This window comes from Hippocampus guttulatus, chromosome 8 (genome assembly GCF_054856545.1).
Source record: "Hippocampus guttulatus isolate MCC_2025c chromosome 8, RoL_Hgut_1.0, whole genome shotgun sequence".
NCBI lineage: Eukaryota > Metazoa > Chordata > Actinopteri > Syngnathiformes > Syngnathidae > Hippocampus > Hippocampus guttulatus.
The window spans coordinates 23551873-23572044 of NC_141268.1; the positions used below are offsets into that span (position 1 = coordinate 23551873).

The 20172-nt window shown below is 53.2% G+C and overlaps 1 protein-coding gene across 7 annotated transcripts; it reads left to right on the forward strand.

Moving 5' to 3' along the window:
- Window positions 1-318: 318 nt before the first annotated feature.
- On the forward strand, window positions 319-19994 carry LOC147201923 (protein NDRG3-like). Of its 7 annotated transcripts, none has more exons than XM_086117264.1 (17): window positions 319-471; window positions 7031-7112; window positions 8396-8428; window positions 13513-13618; window positions 13693-13813; window positions 13934-13996; window positions 14069-14129; window positions 14601-14687; window positions 14898-14954; window positions 15897-16000; window positions 16238-16303; window positions 16390-16441; window positions 16540-16587; window positions 17257-17292; window positions 17378-17429; window positions 18494-18532; window positions 18988-19994. In XM_086117264.1, exons 2-17 carry the CDS (start codon window positions 7056-7058, stop codon window positions 19158-19160), a joined length of 1155 nt encoding a protein of 384 aa, XP_085973390.1. In that variant the 5' UTR covers window positions 319-471; window positions 7031-7055; the 3' UTR covers window positions 19161-19994. The 7 variants fall into 7 exon arrangements, with proteins under 7 accessions (XP_085973390.1, XP_085973394.1, XP_085973393.1 ...); XM_086117268.1 differs by lacking the exon at window positions 18494-18532 and adding an exon at window positions 17746-17774 and having other exon boundaries at window positions 18988-19154; XM_086117267.1 differs by lacking the exon at window positions 18494-18532.
- The last annotated feature ends 178 nt before the right edge of the window (window positions 19995-20172 follow it).

Genomic DNA, 20172 nt, shown 5'->3' on the forward strand with positions numbered 1-20172 from the left:
TTTACAACGACTCGGGTCGGAAAAGCAGATTTACAGATACAGTACAGTACTGTATTCGATTGTGAAGTACTTTGCGGCTTCCTATTCACTACCACGTGTTACTATTCTCCCTCTCTTTTTTTCCTGACAAATTACCTAGTATTTCCTAGTTGTCGGTACTTTTTTATTTTTAGCAAAGCTAAAACAGTCGCTAGATTTACGAAGAGGGAAAAATAAAATAAAAAATGACCTCTATCTCTTCTTCCGGTCTTTGCTCCGTAGCGTCTGCTCTGATTGGCTGGCCGCCTGTCTCCGACGCAGCGCGTAGCTCCGCCCACAATCACGTCGAAATACGAGTTGGAGCAGAGGAAGCGGCGAGCGAGCCGAGTGCGGCGAATTTTACATTTGACGATAAAATACTGCCAAGCTTTTCATATTCTACCCCCTAACCGATAGCGACCTCGACTGAAACGCTACTATCGCAACGTTGAGGTAAGTCTCGCCTTCGCCTTGCAGCGTGATCCCTTCGCCGTGTAGTAGTTACAGATGTGCCAAGAGAGATAATCTTCCGTTCGCCGGATTTTTTTCCCAACCTGTTCTCGCTGCTGTCATGGACGCGTCGTGACCGCCGTCGCGATGTAATGCAGCGTTTACATCTTCATTCAAAGAAATCCTTCTAGGTGTACGGGGAGTGAGCGAGGCGGACCTCTGCAGTTGCAGTGAAATGACTTCCCACTAGTAGCAGCACTACTGCTTTGTGGCTTTCGTTTACCTCACCGTGTCGCCACTTTTTCAGCCTTACTTTTGTCTTCTGTCACCTTCTACGCAAGCTCACGGAAGCGCACACTTGGCTCTTTCTATTAAAACGGTTAACATGACGTTTTCGCTCTAAATTGTAACATTTATATTTTAGCTTTACATGTAAACTGCCTACATTAATACATTGAATCCATGTTCTGATATCACTTTTTTTTCGGAAGTGGAAGTCATGTGGAACGCGACAGACCGACGCGTTAGCATTTTACTGAAGTGTTTCTTTGGGTGTCATTCAACTCGGTGTTACGTTGACCGATTATCTATGAAAAACTAGGCCCAAGAGTTTGCGGTAGCATTCATTGGATACGGTCACTGTAGGTGTTACTTGTATATCGTTTAGCATCTGTTCTTCCAAACAGTTGGTGTGGTCACATTCATCGTTTTACAGTCAACCGGTTCAAAGAGTAAAACTTCAATGTCAGCACATTATGGCAGGCAATGTCACTGAAGGTACCTCGAAGGTCACACAGGTGAGAAGCAAAGCGTCAGGTGTTTTCTTTTCATCAAATGGCTGTAGTCTATTTAGGGGTGGGGGATATGGGCTGAACCCCCTCAAACCTTTAACTTGACACAGCCCTGTACAACATTTGACAAGCACGCCGGTGCTGAATGGGTCACACTCATTTTACAACAGGAGCAGCTCGAAAGGGAATAGATTCTGAGACGTTAACCACCCCGCCTTCGCCGGTGTCGACTCCGCAGGCCACCGAAAACCCACCGCCGCTAAAATTTTCCTTCCTGTTGAAATTTGCCGGGAAGCGGGTCGAACGGGGATTTGCCGATCGGTGGAGTTTCACTCTACCCGGACTCACTCGAGGCGCCTTAGCCAACACGACAAAACAATGTAAACACCGTGGGCGTTATGTCTTCATCGGCGGTGTTTCTGAGCTCAATTGCACGCTTCATCTCCCGCGATTCCTTGAGCGGTCGCGCGAGCGGGAAAGTTTGACGCGAGTTTTGACCATAAACAACCAGCAAGAAGACACGTGTTGCCACTCACAACACTGCCATTGTTCAGACTGCGAGAGGACATGGCTACCCATTGACAGAACGCTCCTTCTGCTCTCGCTATTAACCAGGCCTTTGTGTTTACACGGCCAAAGGGGTTTATGGCCGCCATCTCCTAGGAGGGGCTTCTTCTCCGGGTTAATTATTGGCCAAAGCACACGGTGCCGTTCGCATTTTTGTTTGGAAGCTCCTTGAGTTTGTTATCGAGCTGGGAACAAAGGCATACGAAACGGTCCCGCTCATTGGCAGTCGACTGCCGACAGGGGCCGAAGGCCGACCGCAAACGTGCAATTTCTGACAATCGTTGGTGATGAATACTGACCGATTTGCATGTGGGAACGGAAACGAGCGTTTTTTTTTTGCATTCTCGGGGTTCATGCGTGCCTTCACAGAAGCGCTAAATTGCTTCCTGAGCCCAAACCTCGGTGACCGATTCGGATCGTGTGCACGCGAGGCCATTGATGATTAAAATCATCGTCATAATTGACTTTTTTTATTTTATTTTTTTGCATATTGCAGTTTCCGCAAGCATTTATAGCTTAATAGAGGAGGCCTTAAAAACAGGGGTGTCAAACTCATTTTTGTCGTGGGCCACTTTGGAGTTACGTCTTCCCTCCGAGGGCCTTTCCTTCCGACAGTGAAACTGAAAAAATGTTTAATCATCTCATCGTATTATTAATTGTACAAAACAAATTGATGGATTACCAGTTTTTAAATCAGCCAACTATCTGTGTGTTGTTTGCTCAATTATTGTTCAACTGAGTGTAAATAGGACAGCAAAATGATTGCAAAATCTCAACGTTATTTATTACCTGTGAGAATTTGACATTTTGGGACAGCTTTTAGCAAGCATCATCAAAGTCGAAACGCATGGTTTGCTTCCGCGGGCCACATAAAATGACGTGGCGGGCCGGATCTGGCCCCCGGGCCTTGAGTTTGACACCCGCGCCTTTAAATGCGCTTTGGATTTTATCAATGTTACTTGCATCAGTTGCAAAGGCAAGTTGCAAAGTTGCAAAGTTGCAAAGGTTGCAGAAGATAGAAGGCCTTTAGTTTTGCACGCCGGCCAAAAAGGTCATTCGATCCGAGCCGAGCCCGGACGGGGTGTTGCCAAGGACACCGGCGGCCGATATCCGAGCGGGGGGCGGCGTCGGAGCGGGCCACCCCCGCGTGTTTTTCAGGGAGATTGACTCGTCTCTCTCCGGCCTTTCTGTTTGGAACGCCGAGCGGCGGGACGGATCCCTTCAATGAGGCGGCGGCCCGATGTCCGTGACCCGCATGTTTTATGAATACCCCCGGCCCCACCCCTTAATGTTTCCATCCAGTATGTGAGCTCGAGGTCACGGCTGCCCTTTGACCCGTCTCGCCAAAGTCCAAACTTTCATGGGCGAGACGAAGCAAGAGTTAGGCGCACGCAAACGCTTAGCCAGAAACCGCAACCTGTATTTTCCACAGATTGAACGGGACACCACTACTGGACCGTTGAAAACAAACCGCGATTTAAAGCGTGCATATTACGAAAACCGGACTTGTATGCAAATTGGTGGCTCTCCGGAGTGCCGACCCGGCGGTCAAGTGTGACATTGACCGACTCGGTCTTTTGTTTGCCGCCTATGTTTGGAAATGGGCCTTCTTCTTCACGGTGACAAACGTCGGCGCCATCCCGCTGGTTTCTCCCATCTGAAACATTGTCATGTCAAAGCCAATGGGTAAGCAGAGCTGCGCCCAGCTTTGTCGGATGCGCGGATAAGTGCGAACCAACGCTGTAGCGTCTCATCGACGCATGTACTTGCCGATTGGGTCTTTGTGTTCCATTGCGGAGTGGGCGGGCTTCGCGCTTGCTCATTTTCGTGAGGCGGCCCCGCACCCTCAAAACGGCCAAATCGGACTCCGAGTTGGAGATGCGTCTTCCGGATCATCTTCGTCAAGCTGATGTTGACTTTGTATCAAAGGGCGGGGCCGGGGCCGGGGCGCGCCACCCCGAGCGGCCCGCGCGCTCAAGCGCCGGAGGATCCTCGGGTCTCCTTTCTAGCCAACACGCGAGACGGCTCGGTTCGGTTGGCCTCGGGCCTCTTGCTGACTTGTCACGGCGTCGTTTCCTGCGAAGGGCGCCGTCGGAATGCTGCTGATCTTTGAACGCGAGCCCTTAGCTTGCCGTACGGACCCCCATTTGTTGACTCTATGACGCCACTCTTAGTCGTCTACGGACTCGTGCCGTAGCTTCAAAGCACCCGCTGTGATTTTTTTGAGGGGGGGGGAAGGGGGAAATAATCTCTCTCACTCACACGTACATACATGCACTCTACTGTTATAACATAACAAATTGGTGATGTCCCTCGAGGCGTGTTGTAATGAGGTTCGGTCCATCGTAATCGGCCCATCGTGAGTAGAACGAGTGATGAGAGGTTTTAATTGAGTTGTTAAGTTTCGCTTTTACTTGTGTCAAGTGGTCAGAACGTTTTCTTTTTCTTCAAACGTTGCCTGAACCGCTTGTGTTTGATTTTGGAGGTTCAACTCGAGCGATTCTAAAATTCAAATCGGGAGCCAGCTGCTTGTCAGTTAGGAAGCCTTTTCACTGTCAAAGTCCCGACCGGCTAAGAATAGACGGCGACGGGCGAAGACATCAGAGAGATATTTCTTTTTCTATTTCTTTTTTTTTTTTTGCGATGCTGTCAGAGGAAGAAACGGGCTCGGTCGGCACTTGGCCAAGACCATCCAAAATAGCCGGGGTGGCAATGAAGTGCCTGACGTCACGACGCTCGGGCTCTAGGCGTGAATGCACGCATGTGCGATTGCCGCGGGGAATTCTTTGCGCCGCGCGCCAGATTTGACCCGATACTCAAACGATAAGCTCAGACTGAGTTGCTCCATACATTGGATTGGATAAACTTTAATGTCAAATGTACTGCATGTGTAACATACAGCACAGATGACATTTCTCCCCTGTCAACATCAAGTTTGAAGCAATTGTTTTGGGGTTCCGAGCTCTCGTCACGGGGACGCCGCTACATCGGCGCAACTTTAGAAATATCACCAATCAACACTTGCTATTGTTTGCGTTTCCGCTGCCGCAGTGTCCGTCTTCTTGCGCCTTTCTTGCTTGTTCGCATTTTGCCTCCGTTCTCTTCCGCAGTAGAAATCTTTTGCCAAGAAGTCACGACAGAAGTTTTTTCGTGACTTGGCCCATTTTGAGTGGGTTTGGGCTCGGGTCATAACACGCTAATAAGGAAACGGGAATATCCGTCGGGCCGCGTCGTTGGCCGGCAGCGGCGGCGTCCCCGGAATTTGTTGCGGCCTAGTTTCCGCGGGGCCGTGAAGTCCGCCGCTTCCGAGTTAGTACGAAGGCTCCGGCGGAGCGCGGGCACGCCCGTGCTCCTTTTCATGACGGGAATGTAGCAAAAGACAGACAGACCGGCGCCACCGTTTTCTTTCTCACCCCAGAATTGACCGTTGTGCTTCTCGTGACGGAGCTTCCTCACACCGAGAGCGCCTCCGATGCTAATCGCGAGCGGGAGCCTCCTGGGATTTGTGAAGATGGCTCGCCCCGCTTTGTCTCCAGGCTGCCAATGAGGACAGACCGGGGGCTTGTATTTCCGTGACGCGAGAGGTCAATGGTCACAAGGGCGTTTGGCGTAAGTCGCCCTCTTCTGTGAATGCCCGCGGCCGTCAAAAATGATTGATTTCGTCCGTTCGTCACCGTGGCGATGCGCCAAAAGGGATCGGCGGCGGCGGGAATCTGCGCAGACGACGCCAGGGGGGTTGATGCAAGGTCACCCGCCACATTGCCATCGACCTTGATGAAGCTGCGGACAAAATGTGAAAGCGCAAAGTGACAGGCACCGCCGCTTCCCCGAGGACGATACGCTCCAACGTCGTTTGCACCCCTAGAACCATGTCCAAAATTCACGCGATTCGTTTTTTTGCCCATTTTGGAGCAATGTCTCCGCACCGCATGATCCATGCTCGTTGGCGGCCAATGTATTAGAAATGCTTTCGACAAATTCGTGAGGTCGCTCGGATCGTACCTAGTTTGAAAGCCAAAGTCGACGTGACGGAAAGCGTCGGCGCCGGTGATTTGCCCCACAGGCCGCGGGGGGGCAAGTTCCACATCGTTCGCCCTTGGATCGGCACCGACGCCGCGCTCCAGTTGAGGTGGGGCGACCCGCGCCGAACGGCTTTCCCCACCCGCCGGCCGCATTTCATTTTGAGCGCTCGCACTCGCGCCACCTCGAGGTTGTCAAGGTCACCAAAGTCGCACGCCGGAAGGGGCGATGCTTCATTCGTTCCGAGTTGCCCCCCCCCCCCACTGGGATATCCCGTCTTAGAAGAAACATCGGCGGCCAGCTTCGTCTCCATGACGACGGCCGAGCACGCACGCTGAAAAGTCGAGCGGCTCTTTGCCGATTCGTGTCGGGCCGATTGGGTGGCGGCGCTCCGCTCCAAAAGCAAATCGTCCTTGGCTCGGTCAGCCGCGGCCCCTCGTTGCGCCACTGACCTGCGACCGGTTTGCCATTGGCGGATCTTCTTTCGCAAGTGCAAGGAAGTGTTGGATCGATCAGGTCAATCTGCTCAAGCACGCCGAGTATTTCTTGGTCTTTATTCCTCGTTCGCTTGTCTAAATATTATTTAGTCCGCAGTTGAGCCGCATTTGTCAGCAAGGATTTTGCAGGTCCAGTTTTCCCTCACAGCTGTGTAGGTGTCGTTTTGTTTTTGTTTTTTTTGGGGGGGGGGGGGCGGGGTTATGCAATTCTAGGCTCGTGTCCTGCTGCTTTCTTAGTTTTCCTTTCAGGGCATTGACGCAATCCCTCGCTCGAGGAGGGACGACCTCGGAGCAGATGTTTGCGTCACCGGGCTTCTCATCCGCTCTGGGTCTTGCCGGATGAAACGGGGGCCCCCCGACACTCTGACGCGATTGTTGCCGCTACGCCACCCATTTAATGTACGCGCAATCCATTTCAGTTGAAGTAGGTCGTTTCATGTTGCCGCATTTGACCACATTGCTCATGTTCGAGATGCACGGTGGCTTCAAATAATAGCTCATTGAAATTGAAAGGTTGGGGGGGGGTTGTTTTTTATCTCTGTCATCATTGCGGTGGCACTCGGAGAGCAAACTACATTTTGAGATCGTATCCGGCCCGATTTCAATCAATACATCTGATGAAATAACACATTCTTGCTGGTAGATGCACATTATATCTGATTGCTGTTTTTTTTTTCCTCTTTGAAGCACTTGACGGTGACCAAAAAGGATCATGGATGAGCTCCAGGATGTACAGCTGACTGAGATCAAGCCGCTCCTGACCAATAAGGTGCGTTGTTGGGAAAAGGCCGCCGCCGGCCCCCGGGGGGGCTGATCCGACGTCGCCTGCGGCCGCGGCTCTTCGCCGAAGCGCGCCAACGGACGCGGCGCACACCGGGGAGGGGTTGCGAAGGGCCAGATCTGGCTCGCGGGCCTTGAGTTGAGCCCCTCCTTCGCCCCCTTCCACTCATTACAGCACAAATTCAGACTCGGCAGTGCTGTTCATCAAAGTGAATTATTTATGTCCTCATCTGTGCGGAAGACAAACCTAAAAGGCAAAAGTGGGACAATTGCGCGCGTATTTGTTGCTTTATCTTTTACTTTGAGCGGGGACAAATCCTAAGCGCGCCGGGAAGAAGAACAACTTCTTTTCCTCACGCCCGGTCCGTATTTGTCCGCTTGTGATCTGACAAGCAAAATGTTTAGCGCGGAGTGACGGTTGACTCTCTGCCACCAATCGCCGCAGAGGTTTGACGCGTATCGGCTCGGAAGCTCCTTGGCGGCTTCGATGACGGAGCCGGGCGAAGGGAAGCCTGCCCGCCTAGCGCCTTTGAATGAGGAGACCGCCAGCGTCCTCTCCCCCCCCACGCTCATTTTCAACCAAGCCAACCCAACCAAGCGCGCGCTTTTCTCGCACGATGCGGGCCGGCAAAAGGAAGTGCATTTCTATAAATGGACCTCTGGAGCTTTTCAGAGCCCAAACCCGAGCGGCATCAAAATGTGCCCGTGGAACGCCGTCTCCGGTTTGCAGCCCGCCGATTCCCGCAGCTCACTTCTTGGACGTTTGCGGCCAGTGCGACTTTTGATGACGATTTCTTGACGACGCGAAAAGGCGAACGGCCTTCCTGTTTTCCGACAGTCGGGGCAAAATGGGGCGACCGTTTGTCATTCGTGGCACTGGCGGCGGCAAACGTTTGCAAACTCGATGTTTTCAGAGATGAAGAAGGAACGCCGCGGTTGTTTGCTTCATGTCTTGTAAAAGGACTTTTTCTTCATGTAATTGACGTGTTTATATTGTGATGACATGTTGATGTTTTTACACCTGTGAATGGCGGCCACGTTATTGGAAAGGCTTCCGACAAACTACCGTCGCAACGCGCAGATTCGTTATGTCCCTCCAGGTTTGACTCTGCGTGCGTGTGTACATACAAACACACACACAGTAATAATTCTCAAGAATCAACCACACATGATTCTGATCCGCACCTGATTAAAAAGCACCTGACTTCTTTTTGTTTTGAACTGTGAGCGCCCATGGTTTTATCTTTTTATTTGTTTTTGTTTTTTTTACAGAATGCACGCAACTTTCAGGATTTTGACTGTCAGGTGAGTCTCTTGTCTGTCCATTTTTTCATCTTCTTCTTGTTGTTGTTATTTGATTGAACTGAAATGAACGCCTTCTCCGTCTGTAAAATACAGTTTGGTGAATACTTAATCCTCCACAAAATGCGATGACATCCGCGTCGCCGTCGTTCTAAACGAGCAGACAAATCAAGAAAAAAATTAAATATTGAATGATTGCTATTTTCCGGGAAATGCAAATCCGTATTTTTTTAATACAAAAACAGGCGGGGCCCTCTTTAGTCAGAAGTCCGATTCGAGTCCAAATAGGGAATGTGGTAGGACTACTTTTGCAGAGTGGCGAGCCCACTTGCAGAACGCGACGTTGGCATGGGGCCTCCAACGGACAGGGGCGGTCAGCAGCGATGCACCGACTCGGGGAGGGGAAGCCCGTCCCGCTGGTCATCACGCGCGTGCCCCGAAAGATCCGCTGACATCACGCGGTTCGTCGTAGAAGCTGCCTGGAATGACGGCAAGGCAAAATGACCGTGGAGGGTGTGGCGCTGCAGTCTTGGGCCCCGCGGGACCGAGGGTGTGACGTGACTCGGCCTCCTCCACCCCTCTGGACTGCAGCGCTCGACTTGACAAAAAGAGCACAGGGCCGTTTCACAGAGAGGAAGAGGCATCGTCACAGCAGTCAATTGACATTGCTTTTGATTGGAGAATGCCTTTTTTTTTTTTTAATCATGTTTTTTCCCGGTCTAATTCCGACTGCTTTATTTGTACCGTATTGACTTCTTTTGTGCGGTTTTCTTGCCTGGCAGTATCCGAGTGTGCCCAGTAGAGGGCACCGGTAGCTAGTTTGGTACTGTACTTCGAATTGCAGCGTGTGCTTCTCTTCCCGATGCCATGCGAGCATAGTGCACCTTTATACCATCCATCCATTTTCTGATCCGCTTATCGTCACAAGGGAGCCAATCCCAGCCGTCTTCGAGACACCCTCAACTGCTTGCCAGCCACTCGCAGGGCACGCGCAGATGAATAAGCACCATCCGCGCTCACCAACACACCTTGGGAGCATTTCGAGTGCTCCCTTCGCCCGCTATGCATGTGTTTGCAATGTGCGAGGAAAGCCCCGGCCAAAGCCGCAATCCAACCCTGCGACCCTGCACCTCTGCACCGTGTGGCGGAGGTGCTCACCGGTCCGCCGCTGTGCCGCCCAGCTTTATGGGGGGAAGTAACAAGAAATCATTTGAGCCGAAAACGGGATACCGTACAGTAGCAGCCTTTTCTCAATTCGCGTCGTTGTTGCGACAGCTGTCCGAAGACGAACTCTATATTTGGCCCGGCAGCGCCCTCTGTCGGCTAATCTAATGTCAACTCGAGCTAGCGTCCAGTCCGACCAGGTCTGCCCGATGCGCGCCTGACCAATGAGAGTCGAGTGTTTTTCTTGTGGCCCCACACGCGCTGCCGCCCGACTCGTTTTCGCCAAGCGCCCTCCGCTGCTCTCAACCGTGCGGAGGACAAAAAAGACATTTGATCAATCAGTCCAAGGGCGAGGAGCAAATGACTCCAAGATGCGATTGGTCCTCTCGTATGTTGTTGTCATCGTTTGACAAGAAGAGTTTTCGCTTCGGGGTTTACTTCCCGGTTGAGCTGGAACACAGCGATGTTCTTGTCACACAAATTCCATCTTTCGTAGGGACTTTTTCGACCAGAAAACATTTGGCGAGCAGTCACGTGTTCTCCTCTATTTGGAGTTCCGGCCTGGCTCCGTTTTCCTGGACGGCGTCTGCACCCCCCGCCCCCTTTCCTATTTTTTCCCCCCGTGGCTCCACCCTCGAGCCACCTGACCCTCCGCAATCCAATTAAACTCACTGTAGGTCGCATGTGCGGACGAACTGCGACTACTGAGCAGAGTCTGCGCGCGCCCACCGCTCCCCCCCCCCCCCCCCCCTGTGTCTTAGCCTGCCTTTCTCCCTCCCCTGGTCGATCTGCTTTCATTCAGATTTGCCCATCCCATCTTCAGTGCCTCCCTCGTTCTGTCTTGTTCGCCACCAAACGTCGTCGCTGCTTCCCTTCCGACCCCCGCCCCGGCCCCCCCTCCTGCATTCGGAGCTCTTCAAAGCCGCCTGGCGCACGCTCGCACGTAGCATAACACAGCAGTCTCCAGTGTTGGGGGAACAATGTCCGCTCTTCTGGATCTGGACCAGATGGCGTGCTCTGGGAATGGAGCGGTGAGTGACAAATTCCTCTCGAGACACCTGACGGGATGCTCGCATCTTAGTAGCTGCCTGCCACCGGGATGGCTTGATGTGTGATCCCCCCCCCTGCCCCCCCTAGACTCGGCGAGAGCAGCTGGGAAGGACTAAGCGCTCGGCGGTCCTTGCGGGGAAACAGCCGACACTTTGTTTTGGGGGGGGGGGGGGGGGGTTTCTCCCCACGGACAGCCGCTAGTGCAGAATGACCATTTGGCATGCGTCTGTGTGCGCGCGTCCATTCTTGGAGTCAGCTCGGCCGATAAAATGCCAACGATGAAGACGGTGCGCATGTTCAATTCAGTACAAGTAAAAGATGCGGACGTGCCTGCCGGGAAGTCCAAGCGCAGGGTCACGTATGTTTGGGTTCACGTCTGAGGCCGCGTGCGCGGTTGGTGTCGGTGCCACGTGCATGTTTTTAAGACTGTTATTTTTTTTTGGAGGGGGGGGGGGTGGATGAAAAAGCAGGGAGGTCACACAACCCAACACAGTGTAGCGACTCCTCACCCGCAGGGACCTTGAATGTGGCCTTCGAAGCTTTGCTGACAAACGCTTAGCGGCCGGCCGGCCGCGCCGCAGGTCGAACCGTTGCGTCGTTGGCCGCGACGACGGGAACAAAGTCTTCTTCTCGTATTCGTCCCGTGGGCTGTGTGCGCGCGCGTGCGATGCGTACGCATCATTTGGCAGTTGCTGACCGGCCAGGCTTTCCGCTCCCCAGGGGTGATTGATATCATTTGCGGCAGGGGTGGGGTGAGCAGGCGAGATAAGAGGAAGAAAGGAAAGCGTGACGTGGCGCTTTTATTTGGCTCGGCGTCTTCACCTCGCAAGTCGCCCGCAACAACCTCCCGAACTGCAAAGATGACCGCTCATTTTTCCTCCGCAGCTGCAGTCAAACAGCCCCGCCCCGAGTTACGTTTTGCCCATCGCGATGCCGCCGCGCAGTGTCTCAGACGGGAAATGATTCGAGATGATGATGCATCTGCCGGATCGATGGCGCTTGGAAACGTCAACCTTGCCAATAGCGAAATGGCCGTTCGAGGCCTTCTCCTCCCGTCCCACTCCAATAACTTGCTCTTGTTATCCTCCTCCTCTTCTTTTCTTGATTTGTTTATTTTTTCGCAACCTCATTTTTTGAGGAAGCCAACAAATGCCTCCCCGCGAGTTATGGAGGAATCGTTTTTCCCGCCCCGTCCGGCGCGCGCCTTCCGTCATGTTCGGATTTCAATTTGTCGAGCGGCGAGCCGATACTACAACTTGTCATCGTGATGCTTATTCGATGACGGCTTGTCTCAAAAGGCTCGCGTCTGCGCCGAACGCGACAAGAAAGCTGTCGCATCCCGTTTTGCGGCCTCCGAACCGAGTTGGGTGGAGCGTGCCGAAAGCAGCCACGCGAGGCCGCGTTCGCACGGACCCGCGCGTGCCGCGCTGCTTTGGGCGCTTCGCCGACACTTGGATCGCCGCGGCAAAGAAGAAGACTTGACTTCCTTCGGCAGATTGCAAACGTATCGGAACGAGTTTCCGCTGTCGCTATGCGTTAGCACGCCGCCGCAGCCCCGAGGCGCGAATGGCGCGCAACGCTTTCTGTCGTCCCTCTAGAACGGCACATTTGCTTTCTGTGTGTTGCGTCAGAATGACGTCAATGTTTCTGTGCCGATTTTCGGACATGTTGTTGACCAAGACCGTAACCGTATTATTACGATAATGGCTAGTTGCAGCCCCTTAACTTTATTCCGGAAGGCCAAAGGTTCAAAGATGGGAGGAGAATTTCTTCCTGTTTTATGAGAGGTTATTTTTAGTTCGGTAGCTGTCCAGCCCCCCCCCCCCCCCCCCCCTATTTCGTTGCACGTAATTGAGTCGACCGGAGCGTGGCGGTAACCCCCCCCGCAGGCGAGGTGGAAGGTATCTGTTTCGCTGGAGCGGCGTGGATGTGTCCATCGCTCATTTGCCCATTTGAAACGACCGGCGCCTTGTCCTTGAGGCCACCCGAGCGCCGACCTTCAGCGCCTCGGCGAGCCACATCCACGGTCTCATCGCATTCGGAGATTTATCCGCAAGGGCGGCCGGCCGCGTCGACCTCGTGTCTTCCCCGGGGGTGTTTGTCTCTCGGTTGACCGCCGTTTGATGGGCATCAGCTGGCAGATTTTCAAAGAAGGCCCGAATCCTCACCCGTGCCCGCCTCGCGCACGGTTGAAGTCATCGTTTACATTCCGCCGTCTTCAAAGCGCAAATGCGAACGATTGACTCTGATGCCGTGCGACTTAAGCCGGCGAGTCTTCCTTGTGCTCAGCCCCCCCCCCCCCTCAGAAAATAATGAACAGACGGAAACCGGTGGGCGCGCTCTCAATGCGAATGCGCTCCGCAAAGCCGTTTTTGCAGCGTCATCCTTGCCTTTTCAGTCCTCACCGTTGTTTTGACGGAAAGGGCTCGCTCGGAGTTTTGTTTGTCCAAGGGCGCGGGGGGGGGGGACGCCTGGCGGAGAGGAGGCACGTGCTTTGCATCCTTAAAAAGACACTCTTTAAAGATGCAAATGCTCTGCGCCAACGGGACTTTTTCAATCCTTTAGCCTGTTACTCCGAGACGAAAAGCAGTCTTGCGTTCAGGTTTTATCTTACAGCGGAAGGGGAATGTCCGTGCGACTCGGCTGTAACGCCTGCGGTGTTTTTCGCCACCTTTTAGTGCTCGTCCTCCATCGCGCTTGTTAGCTGCAGCGGCGAAAGGTGCCTGCAAAAGGAGCCTCCGTTTTGTTGCGTGCGGGAATCCGTGGGAAGGCAGTTGGGCGCGCTTACAGAAATGCAAGCGTTTTTTTTTTTTGTTCTATAAATTCCAGTTCATTTCCAAACTCTGCCCCCCCCCCCCCATTTGTTGCTGCAGGAGCATGACATTGAGACTCCTCACGGCGTTCTTCATGTGACAATGAGGGGCGTTCCCAAGGGCAACAGACCCGTCATCCTCACCTATCACGACATCGGCCTCAACCGTGAGTGGGCGGAACCTCGGGCGGATGCGATGGCGCTTTGTGAGCCCTTGACCGATTTGCGTCCGCCTTTGCAGACAAGTCGTGCTTCAACACCCTGTTCAACTACGAGGACATGCGGGAGATCACGCAGCACTTTGCGGTGGTCCACGTGGACGCGCCCGGCCAGCAGGAGGCCGCGCCCCCCTTCCCCAGCGGGTACGATAAGCGAGAAGTCGAGCGACGGAAGCGCGCGCTCTCCGTCTGCGAATTGCGCCCAAACGTTTGCCGTCAACTCGACTCGCCGGCGCGTGACGGGCTGTGATCTTCCGCCCGCAGCTATCGCTACCCGACCGTGGACGAGTTGGCCGAAATGCTGCCGTCGGTGATGACTCAGCTGAAGTGAGTAGCCCCCGAGGAGAGCCGATGCGCGGTCGCCAGTGACGCTCTTGAGTCTCGCCGTTGTCCCCGCAGGGTCAACAGCGTCATCGGCATCGGCGTGGGAGCCGGAGCGTACGTCCTCACCCGCTTTGCCGTGAGTCCCCGCGTCCGTCCGCCTTTTGCGCTTCCTCCCGCAAATCGGGCATCTCACGTCCCGCGCGGCGCCGCCAGTTTCTGCAACAATCTGTCGATCTGATCAATCGCCCCGGCGCTTTCCTGTTTCTTTTTCCCACCTGAGGCTGAACTTGTCCCTCGCTTTCAAAAGGGAGTCTCCCAGATGTCGGCGGCACTTTTAAAATCTTTTTTTTCCCCTTCGTACGCACACACCTTTGTAATTGACGTCTTTATACAGTCGCACATTTTCCATCTATGAATGTTCAGCGTGTATCATACATGGTGGTTGGCGGCCATTTTATCGGAAGCGTTTCCGGCGACCGATTGGCGATGTCCCCGGAGGCGCTCGTCGTGCGGAGGTTGGACTGCGCTTCCGCAAGAGCCGTCGCCGAGGGGAGCGGACGGCTTCCCGCTCCGTCCAAATCAACGCTGCGATTTCTTCCCGTTGCAGTTGAACAATCCCACGCTGGCGGAGGGCCTGGTGCTCATCAATATCGACCCGTGCGCCGAAGGCTGGATCGACTGGGCCGCTTCAAAAGTTCGTACGATCCTCCTCCCCTTCGGATCGCCTGTCACGTGAGCGTGGCTTGCGAATTTCTCTTTTCGTGCCATAGACGGTTTTCGTCACGTCGACTGGTTTCCGTGTTCAGGGGCCTCCGACAAGCAAAGCTAGAAGTGCTTTTTCACGTTTTAAAGTCAGTCGGGCCTCCGACGTGACGTTCGGTCCCTCCCTTTGTGTTTTCCGCAGCTGTCCGGCTGGACCAGTAACCTGGTTGACATCGTCATGGCTCATCATTTCAGCAGCGTGAGTTTCTGCAACTTTTTTTGTCGTAACGCCCACGTTCGGCTTCCGGCTCCATTTTCCTCGAAGCCACGCGGGCCCGCGACGCGAGCCCGTCCATTCGACGGCATTTCACGCCCGTACGCCGCACCGTATTCGAAGGCGTAGCGTCAGTTAACGGCCGCCATTCCTCCGGTCGACGCATTGTAATGTGGGACGCGGGCCTGCTAAAATCTGCCAGCGTGCATCGACACTCGCTTGCACATTAAAAAAAACAACAACGACCAAACCAAAGAATGAGTCCGGCGGTTGTACTTTCTTGAAGTATTTCCCAATGTAGTCACGTTGTCTTTTGGTCAATCCGCATCCTGCGATCCGTCAAAGTCCTCATCTTGCGTATCCGAAATGAACAGCTGGACAAGTTGACCATCAAGCACGCCGGGTTCCCCGGTTGAAACGGTGTCCCGTAAACGTGCCGTTCACGGGATGTTGTTTTGCGCGTGCCGGCACCAACTCCTCGGTGGCGTGCGCCTTTCCTCGAAATATGCCAACATCAGTCAGTGGAGAGGACGCCCCCCCGCCGTCATCAAAGTCACACGACGGCAGTCGGCCATTTTGCAATTGGCTGCATAGGCAAATTATGAGGCGCCCGGTCCACTTTGGCGAAAACGTCCGACTTGTAAGTGCGCCTTTTGCTCGTGAAAATGCGGCCGTTGTGATGTGCGGTACTCTGGCTGAGGTCAATCTCCATTCCAGCGCATGTCCTCCTTTTCTTATCTGTCGTTTTGCTGCCGCAAATAGGACCTACTCGACTACATTTCCCAGGAGAGCTCGCCTCGGCCTCGCCGGTCGACACGAGCCAATTCTTTTCTTTGCGCCGTCTCATGACTTGCGCGCCGACGGGACGACTCTCGAGGTGCCGTCTTGTTCTCAGTTTGCCCGCGCGCTCCGCTTCTGCTGCCTTAGGATGAGCTCACCGAGAACCAGGAGCTGATCCAGACGTACCGGCTCCACATCGCCCAAGACATCAACCAGGACAACCTGGCCCTCTTCTGCGGCTCCTACCAATAGTATGACGGCGCGTGTTGTTTTCGCGGCGGCGCCGGCGTTTTTAGTCGGGCGACCCACCTCGCCCCCGTTTGTCAAGTCAAGTCAAGTCAAGTCAACAGTATTTATAGAGCACTTTCAAACAGCCATCGCTGCATACAAAGTGCTGTACATGGAGCAATTTAACATGCACAATAAACAGTAAGACAAATCAGTAATAAAGGCGGTAGAAAGCACCAAACAGTGTTTGTGTTCCGCAGTCGCCAGGACCTGGAAATCGAACGGCCCGTCGTAGGTTTGAACGAGAGCGCCGTCAACACGCTAACGTAAGCCGTCGCGGCCGCTCTCGTCCCCGTCCAATCGGACCGCTGTGCTTTTCGGCCTTTGAAGACGACATCTTTGTCCTTTGCAGGTGCCCCGCTTTGCTGGTGGTCGGTGACACGTCGCCCGCCGTGGACGCCGTGGTAAACGAGAGCCCCGACCGAGCTCCGCACGCTCCAAAGTAGTTCTGGTGGATTTTTCTTTTGGCTTGGGAAATCATCCGCAATGTGCTCTTTCTCAGGTGGAATGCAATTCCAGGTTAAACCCAACAAAGACCACCCTGCTGAAGGTGAAAGCTGTTGTTTTGTTCAGCGTCACCCATTTTGTCGTCGTGGTTTCGCACGTTAGCTCTCGTACGCCGGCTTCAATTAAGTACTGTATGTCGCTGCGCACTAACGTGCGTTCTGACTCGCAACAGATCTTGGGAAGCAAGTAAGTCACCTTGCATAAAAATTGAAATTTTATTTTTTAGCTCATCGTAGAAGTGTCAAAAAGTCAAAGCTGATAACGGTGAAGCTTAAAAAACATACTTTGTGTCATGCCATCCTGTTTTGAGCAAGAACCAACTTTCGACCCTTTTTGAAATCATTCACTCCCACGGACGTTTTTCAGACTCGGTCTAGAATCGGCCGCTACTGAAATGAGTTAACGGCGTGGCGTTTTGGGGAAAGCGGCGTAAGGCTCGCTCCTTCCTGATTTGTTCTTGCTTCTTTTAGATTTATGGCCAGGCCGCGCTTTCATTCCAATGCTAACCGTCATTGACGTTTGCGCCTTTTGGTGGCCCTTTGCGAGGCACGTCAATTGTCAAGGCACAAGATGACATTGAAGTGACCACTTAGTGAATGCTGAACAACATTTAGGGGTGTTTTCACTTTTTACCGTCCCAATTTTATTTCGCCTCGTGACTTTGCTTCCAATTTTCTTGACCCGGACTCATTTCGTTTCTCGATTGTCTCAGATGGCCGATTGCGGAGGCTTGCCGCAGGTTGTGCAGGTAGGTACGAGTTTTGCTCTTCGACAAACACGCCCGGGTGTGCCGTTGCTTCATTTCGGCTCTCTGTCACGTTATCTGCCGACAGCCGGGAAAACTTGCTGAGGCCTTCAAGTACTTTGTCCAGGGGATGGGCTACAGTAAGTGCGCGCCTCTTCCGCGTTCTGCAAACGCCCCTTCAAATAGGCAAAAATCAAGCCCACCGCCTCTGACGTATGTGCGGCCCGAGCGTACCTCGGCGCGCTCACTCGCTGTTGTCTTCCGGAACTTATTCAGTCGGAATCGTTTGACCCCCGTGTCTTGTAGAGTGTCGCTCGACAGCCCCGATGACGCCTATTCCGCCGCGGGCACCTTTTTCATTGATTATTTTCTTCACTTTCTGTGTCCGCCTGGTCACAAACGGCCAGGCTTTGCCGCCAACAGACGCTAACGTGCTTTCCCTTCTGCTCTCCGTAGCGTTCGGTAGAACGGCTAACTCTCAGGAGGTGAGGCGTCAACTCAAAGAGGGCAATTGTCTCGGGGTTTTGTCTGCCGTGCTTTCTTTTTCTGTCTCTGGTTGCCGTGCGGTGTGAAACGGGCCTGCCCCCCCCCCCCCGCCAGTGTTGATCTGTCAAAATGAGACAAGTGAGATGGCGGTGTGATCGGATGCATTCTGGATCCCGCAGGGGCCGCGTTCGAGCACCCGGTGCTTTGGAACACGCTAGCGGGTCAAACTCCACGTTCAGCTCTTTGTCCTCACTCGTATGCCGACTGTCCCGTAGACACGGCGGACCCCATCTCGCCTCTTTAGCGAAGTGGCCGAAATAGAAGACTCTTGCCCATGTCGTCGTTTTGTCACCACGGCGCGAGAGGCGGCCCTCCGCCGCGTTGCCCGAAATGCCATCCGGTCGTCCCGTTGAGCAAAAGGCCGGCGTAGGATTAGTTGAGATTAAAAGGAGTGTTTCCATCCCGAGAAAGGCTGGAAAATAAATCCCAACGCCAAAGCTACTTTGCCCTCGTTAACACGCCGCCACTGTGGGAAAAAGCCACAAGGTTGGAATGTCGGCCGAGAAGGGCGACGGGGCGCAACTTTGCACCGGTTTAGTCTTTCCTTTGGGTGTCCGATACGCTGAGTCGGCAATCTGCTCAAAGGTGGAGCGAAGCGAGAAAACCTTTTGAACTTTTCTTCCTCTGTCTGTCCTCCTGGAATCGTCATCACCTCCAGTCCCTTATGTCCTTCTCAGTCACCTGAGCAACGAATCAGGTACCGGGCGGCCTTCCAGAGCTCTCCGATCGGAAAGCTTTGAAGCTTCACAGCACCCCGCGGTGGATGAATGGCATGCAGAATATACACAGAAATCCTGTTTACTTATTATTTTGGGGTTTTTAATCCGGCAGGATTTCTGGCATACTTTGGTGCACATTTGTCCCCCCTCCATAGAAGACTACTTTAGATCCTTTAGCATGGACTGATTTCTTTTTCTTTTTCTTTTTGCATGACTGATGGTATTATTTGATGGCATTTAGTTGTTGTGATACCTCAAGATGTTTTTCGCTGATTTTTTTTTTGTTGTGGTTGTTTATTTTCCTCAGATTCGCAAATTGTTTGCATGTTTGGCACAGCACTTTGTTCGTGCTACTTTGCTTCTGAGTGGGGGGGGGGGGGGATTTGACAAATGTCTTCTTTTTTTTTGGAACTCTCTCTTTCGCCTTGCCCAGTGCCGACGGCGGGAATGACTCGGCTGGCTCGCTCGCGCACCGCCTCTTCTTCCAGCGCCACCTCCATGGACGGCAGTCGCAGCCGCCACAACTTGAACAGCCTGCTGGAGAACAAGGCCCCCGCGGCGCTGGAGCGCCGGGCCGCCCCCCAGACCATGGAGGTGTCCTGCTGAGGCGGCCGCCGCCCATCCGGGCGCTCCCTTCGTAACTTCCGTGCTCTCCCGTACACTCAATTGAATGCCCGCAGGTTCCGGAAGGAACCACGTGATTTAGATTTTGATGTAGTAACTCCATAGATCCCGAAACAGAAACCTCTTGGTCACTCTTCTGTAGTTAAAAGAAAGACATTCCTTAACCGTTACTTCCACTGCATTCGGATGTCTAGTATATCCACAGGTGATCACCTGACTTGTATTTATTGTTTTCCACCCATCAGTGTTGTTCATCTAGCGTTGCTTTTGTCATTGTATGCTACACCGTCTAAAGATGCTGCCTCCATGAATTGCGAGTCGCCCTTGAGTTGTGGACTGCAATGGGATGCAGCGCGCGTGTAAACGCCCACAAGTGGTTAGCCTTAATCGCATAACTGCCCAGGTACTTTTGAAACTTTTTTTGGGGGGGGGGGGGGGGGGGAATAAGAAAAGAAATTCAACAAACAGGAAGAATCCAGTTGCCTGAAATCAACCTTTGCAGACCCGCTTGACTGAATCTACATTAAAACACACTCTTTAGCAAGCGCTTTGATGCCCCCCCCCCCCTCTTGTGACAGCAAGTTCAACGTGACTTGGCAAATCATGCGAAATGTAGCTGCAGAATGAAGGTTGCAACACGCACTTCAACTAAACGGAACATGCCAGCTTGAAGTAACGTTTAGCGCGCGCCGCAATGTGTACGATTGCCTCTTGAGCCTCATTTACACTGAATTTGTCCCCCCCTCCCCGTTTTATTTGTGCATTGTGTTTCTCTCACTTGTCTGCTGACTACTCAATAAAGAGGTAGAATATGAACAGCAGCTTTTGGTTTTCTGTGCATCGAACCGCCGGCGTCATTTAAAAAGAAAGAAATTGTAGTTCAGTGATTGCTGCGACTGCGAGTGGAAAAAAGAAGGTGACAGCGGTGAGTTGTTTTCAAGCCGCAGTTATTTCCGCGGCGTCTTCGCCTCCTTTGTCACAAATGAGGGTGACT

Bases quoted from the DNA above. Each gene is read 5' to 3' on its own strand.
- LOC147201923 (XM_086117262.1), top strand. From the start codon at position 7,056: ATGGATGAGCTCCAGGATGTACAGCTGACTGAGATCAAGCCGCTCCTG. The intron at 8,429-13,512 runs GTGAGTCTCTTG...TTGTTGCTGCAG, and splicing joins TTCAGGATTTTGACTGTCAG to GAGCATGACATTGAGACTCC. The intron at 13,997-14,068 runs GTGAGTAGCCCC...TTGTCCCCGCAG, and splicing joins TCGGTGATGACTCAGCTGAA to GGTCAACAGCGTCATCGGCA.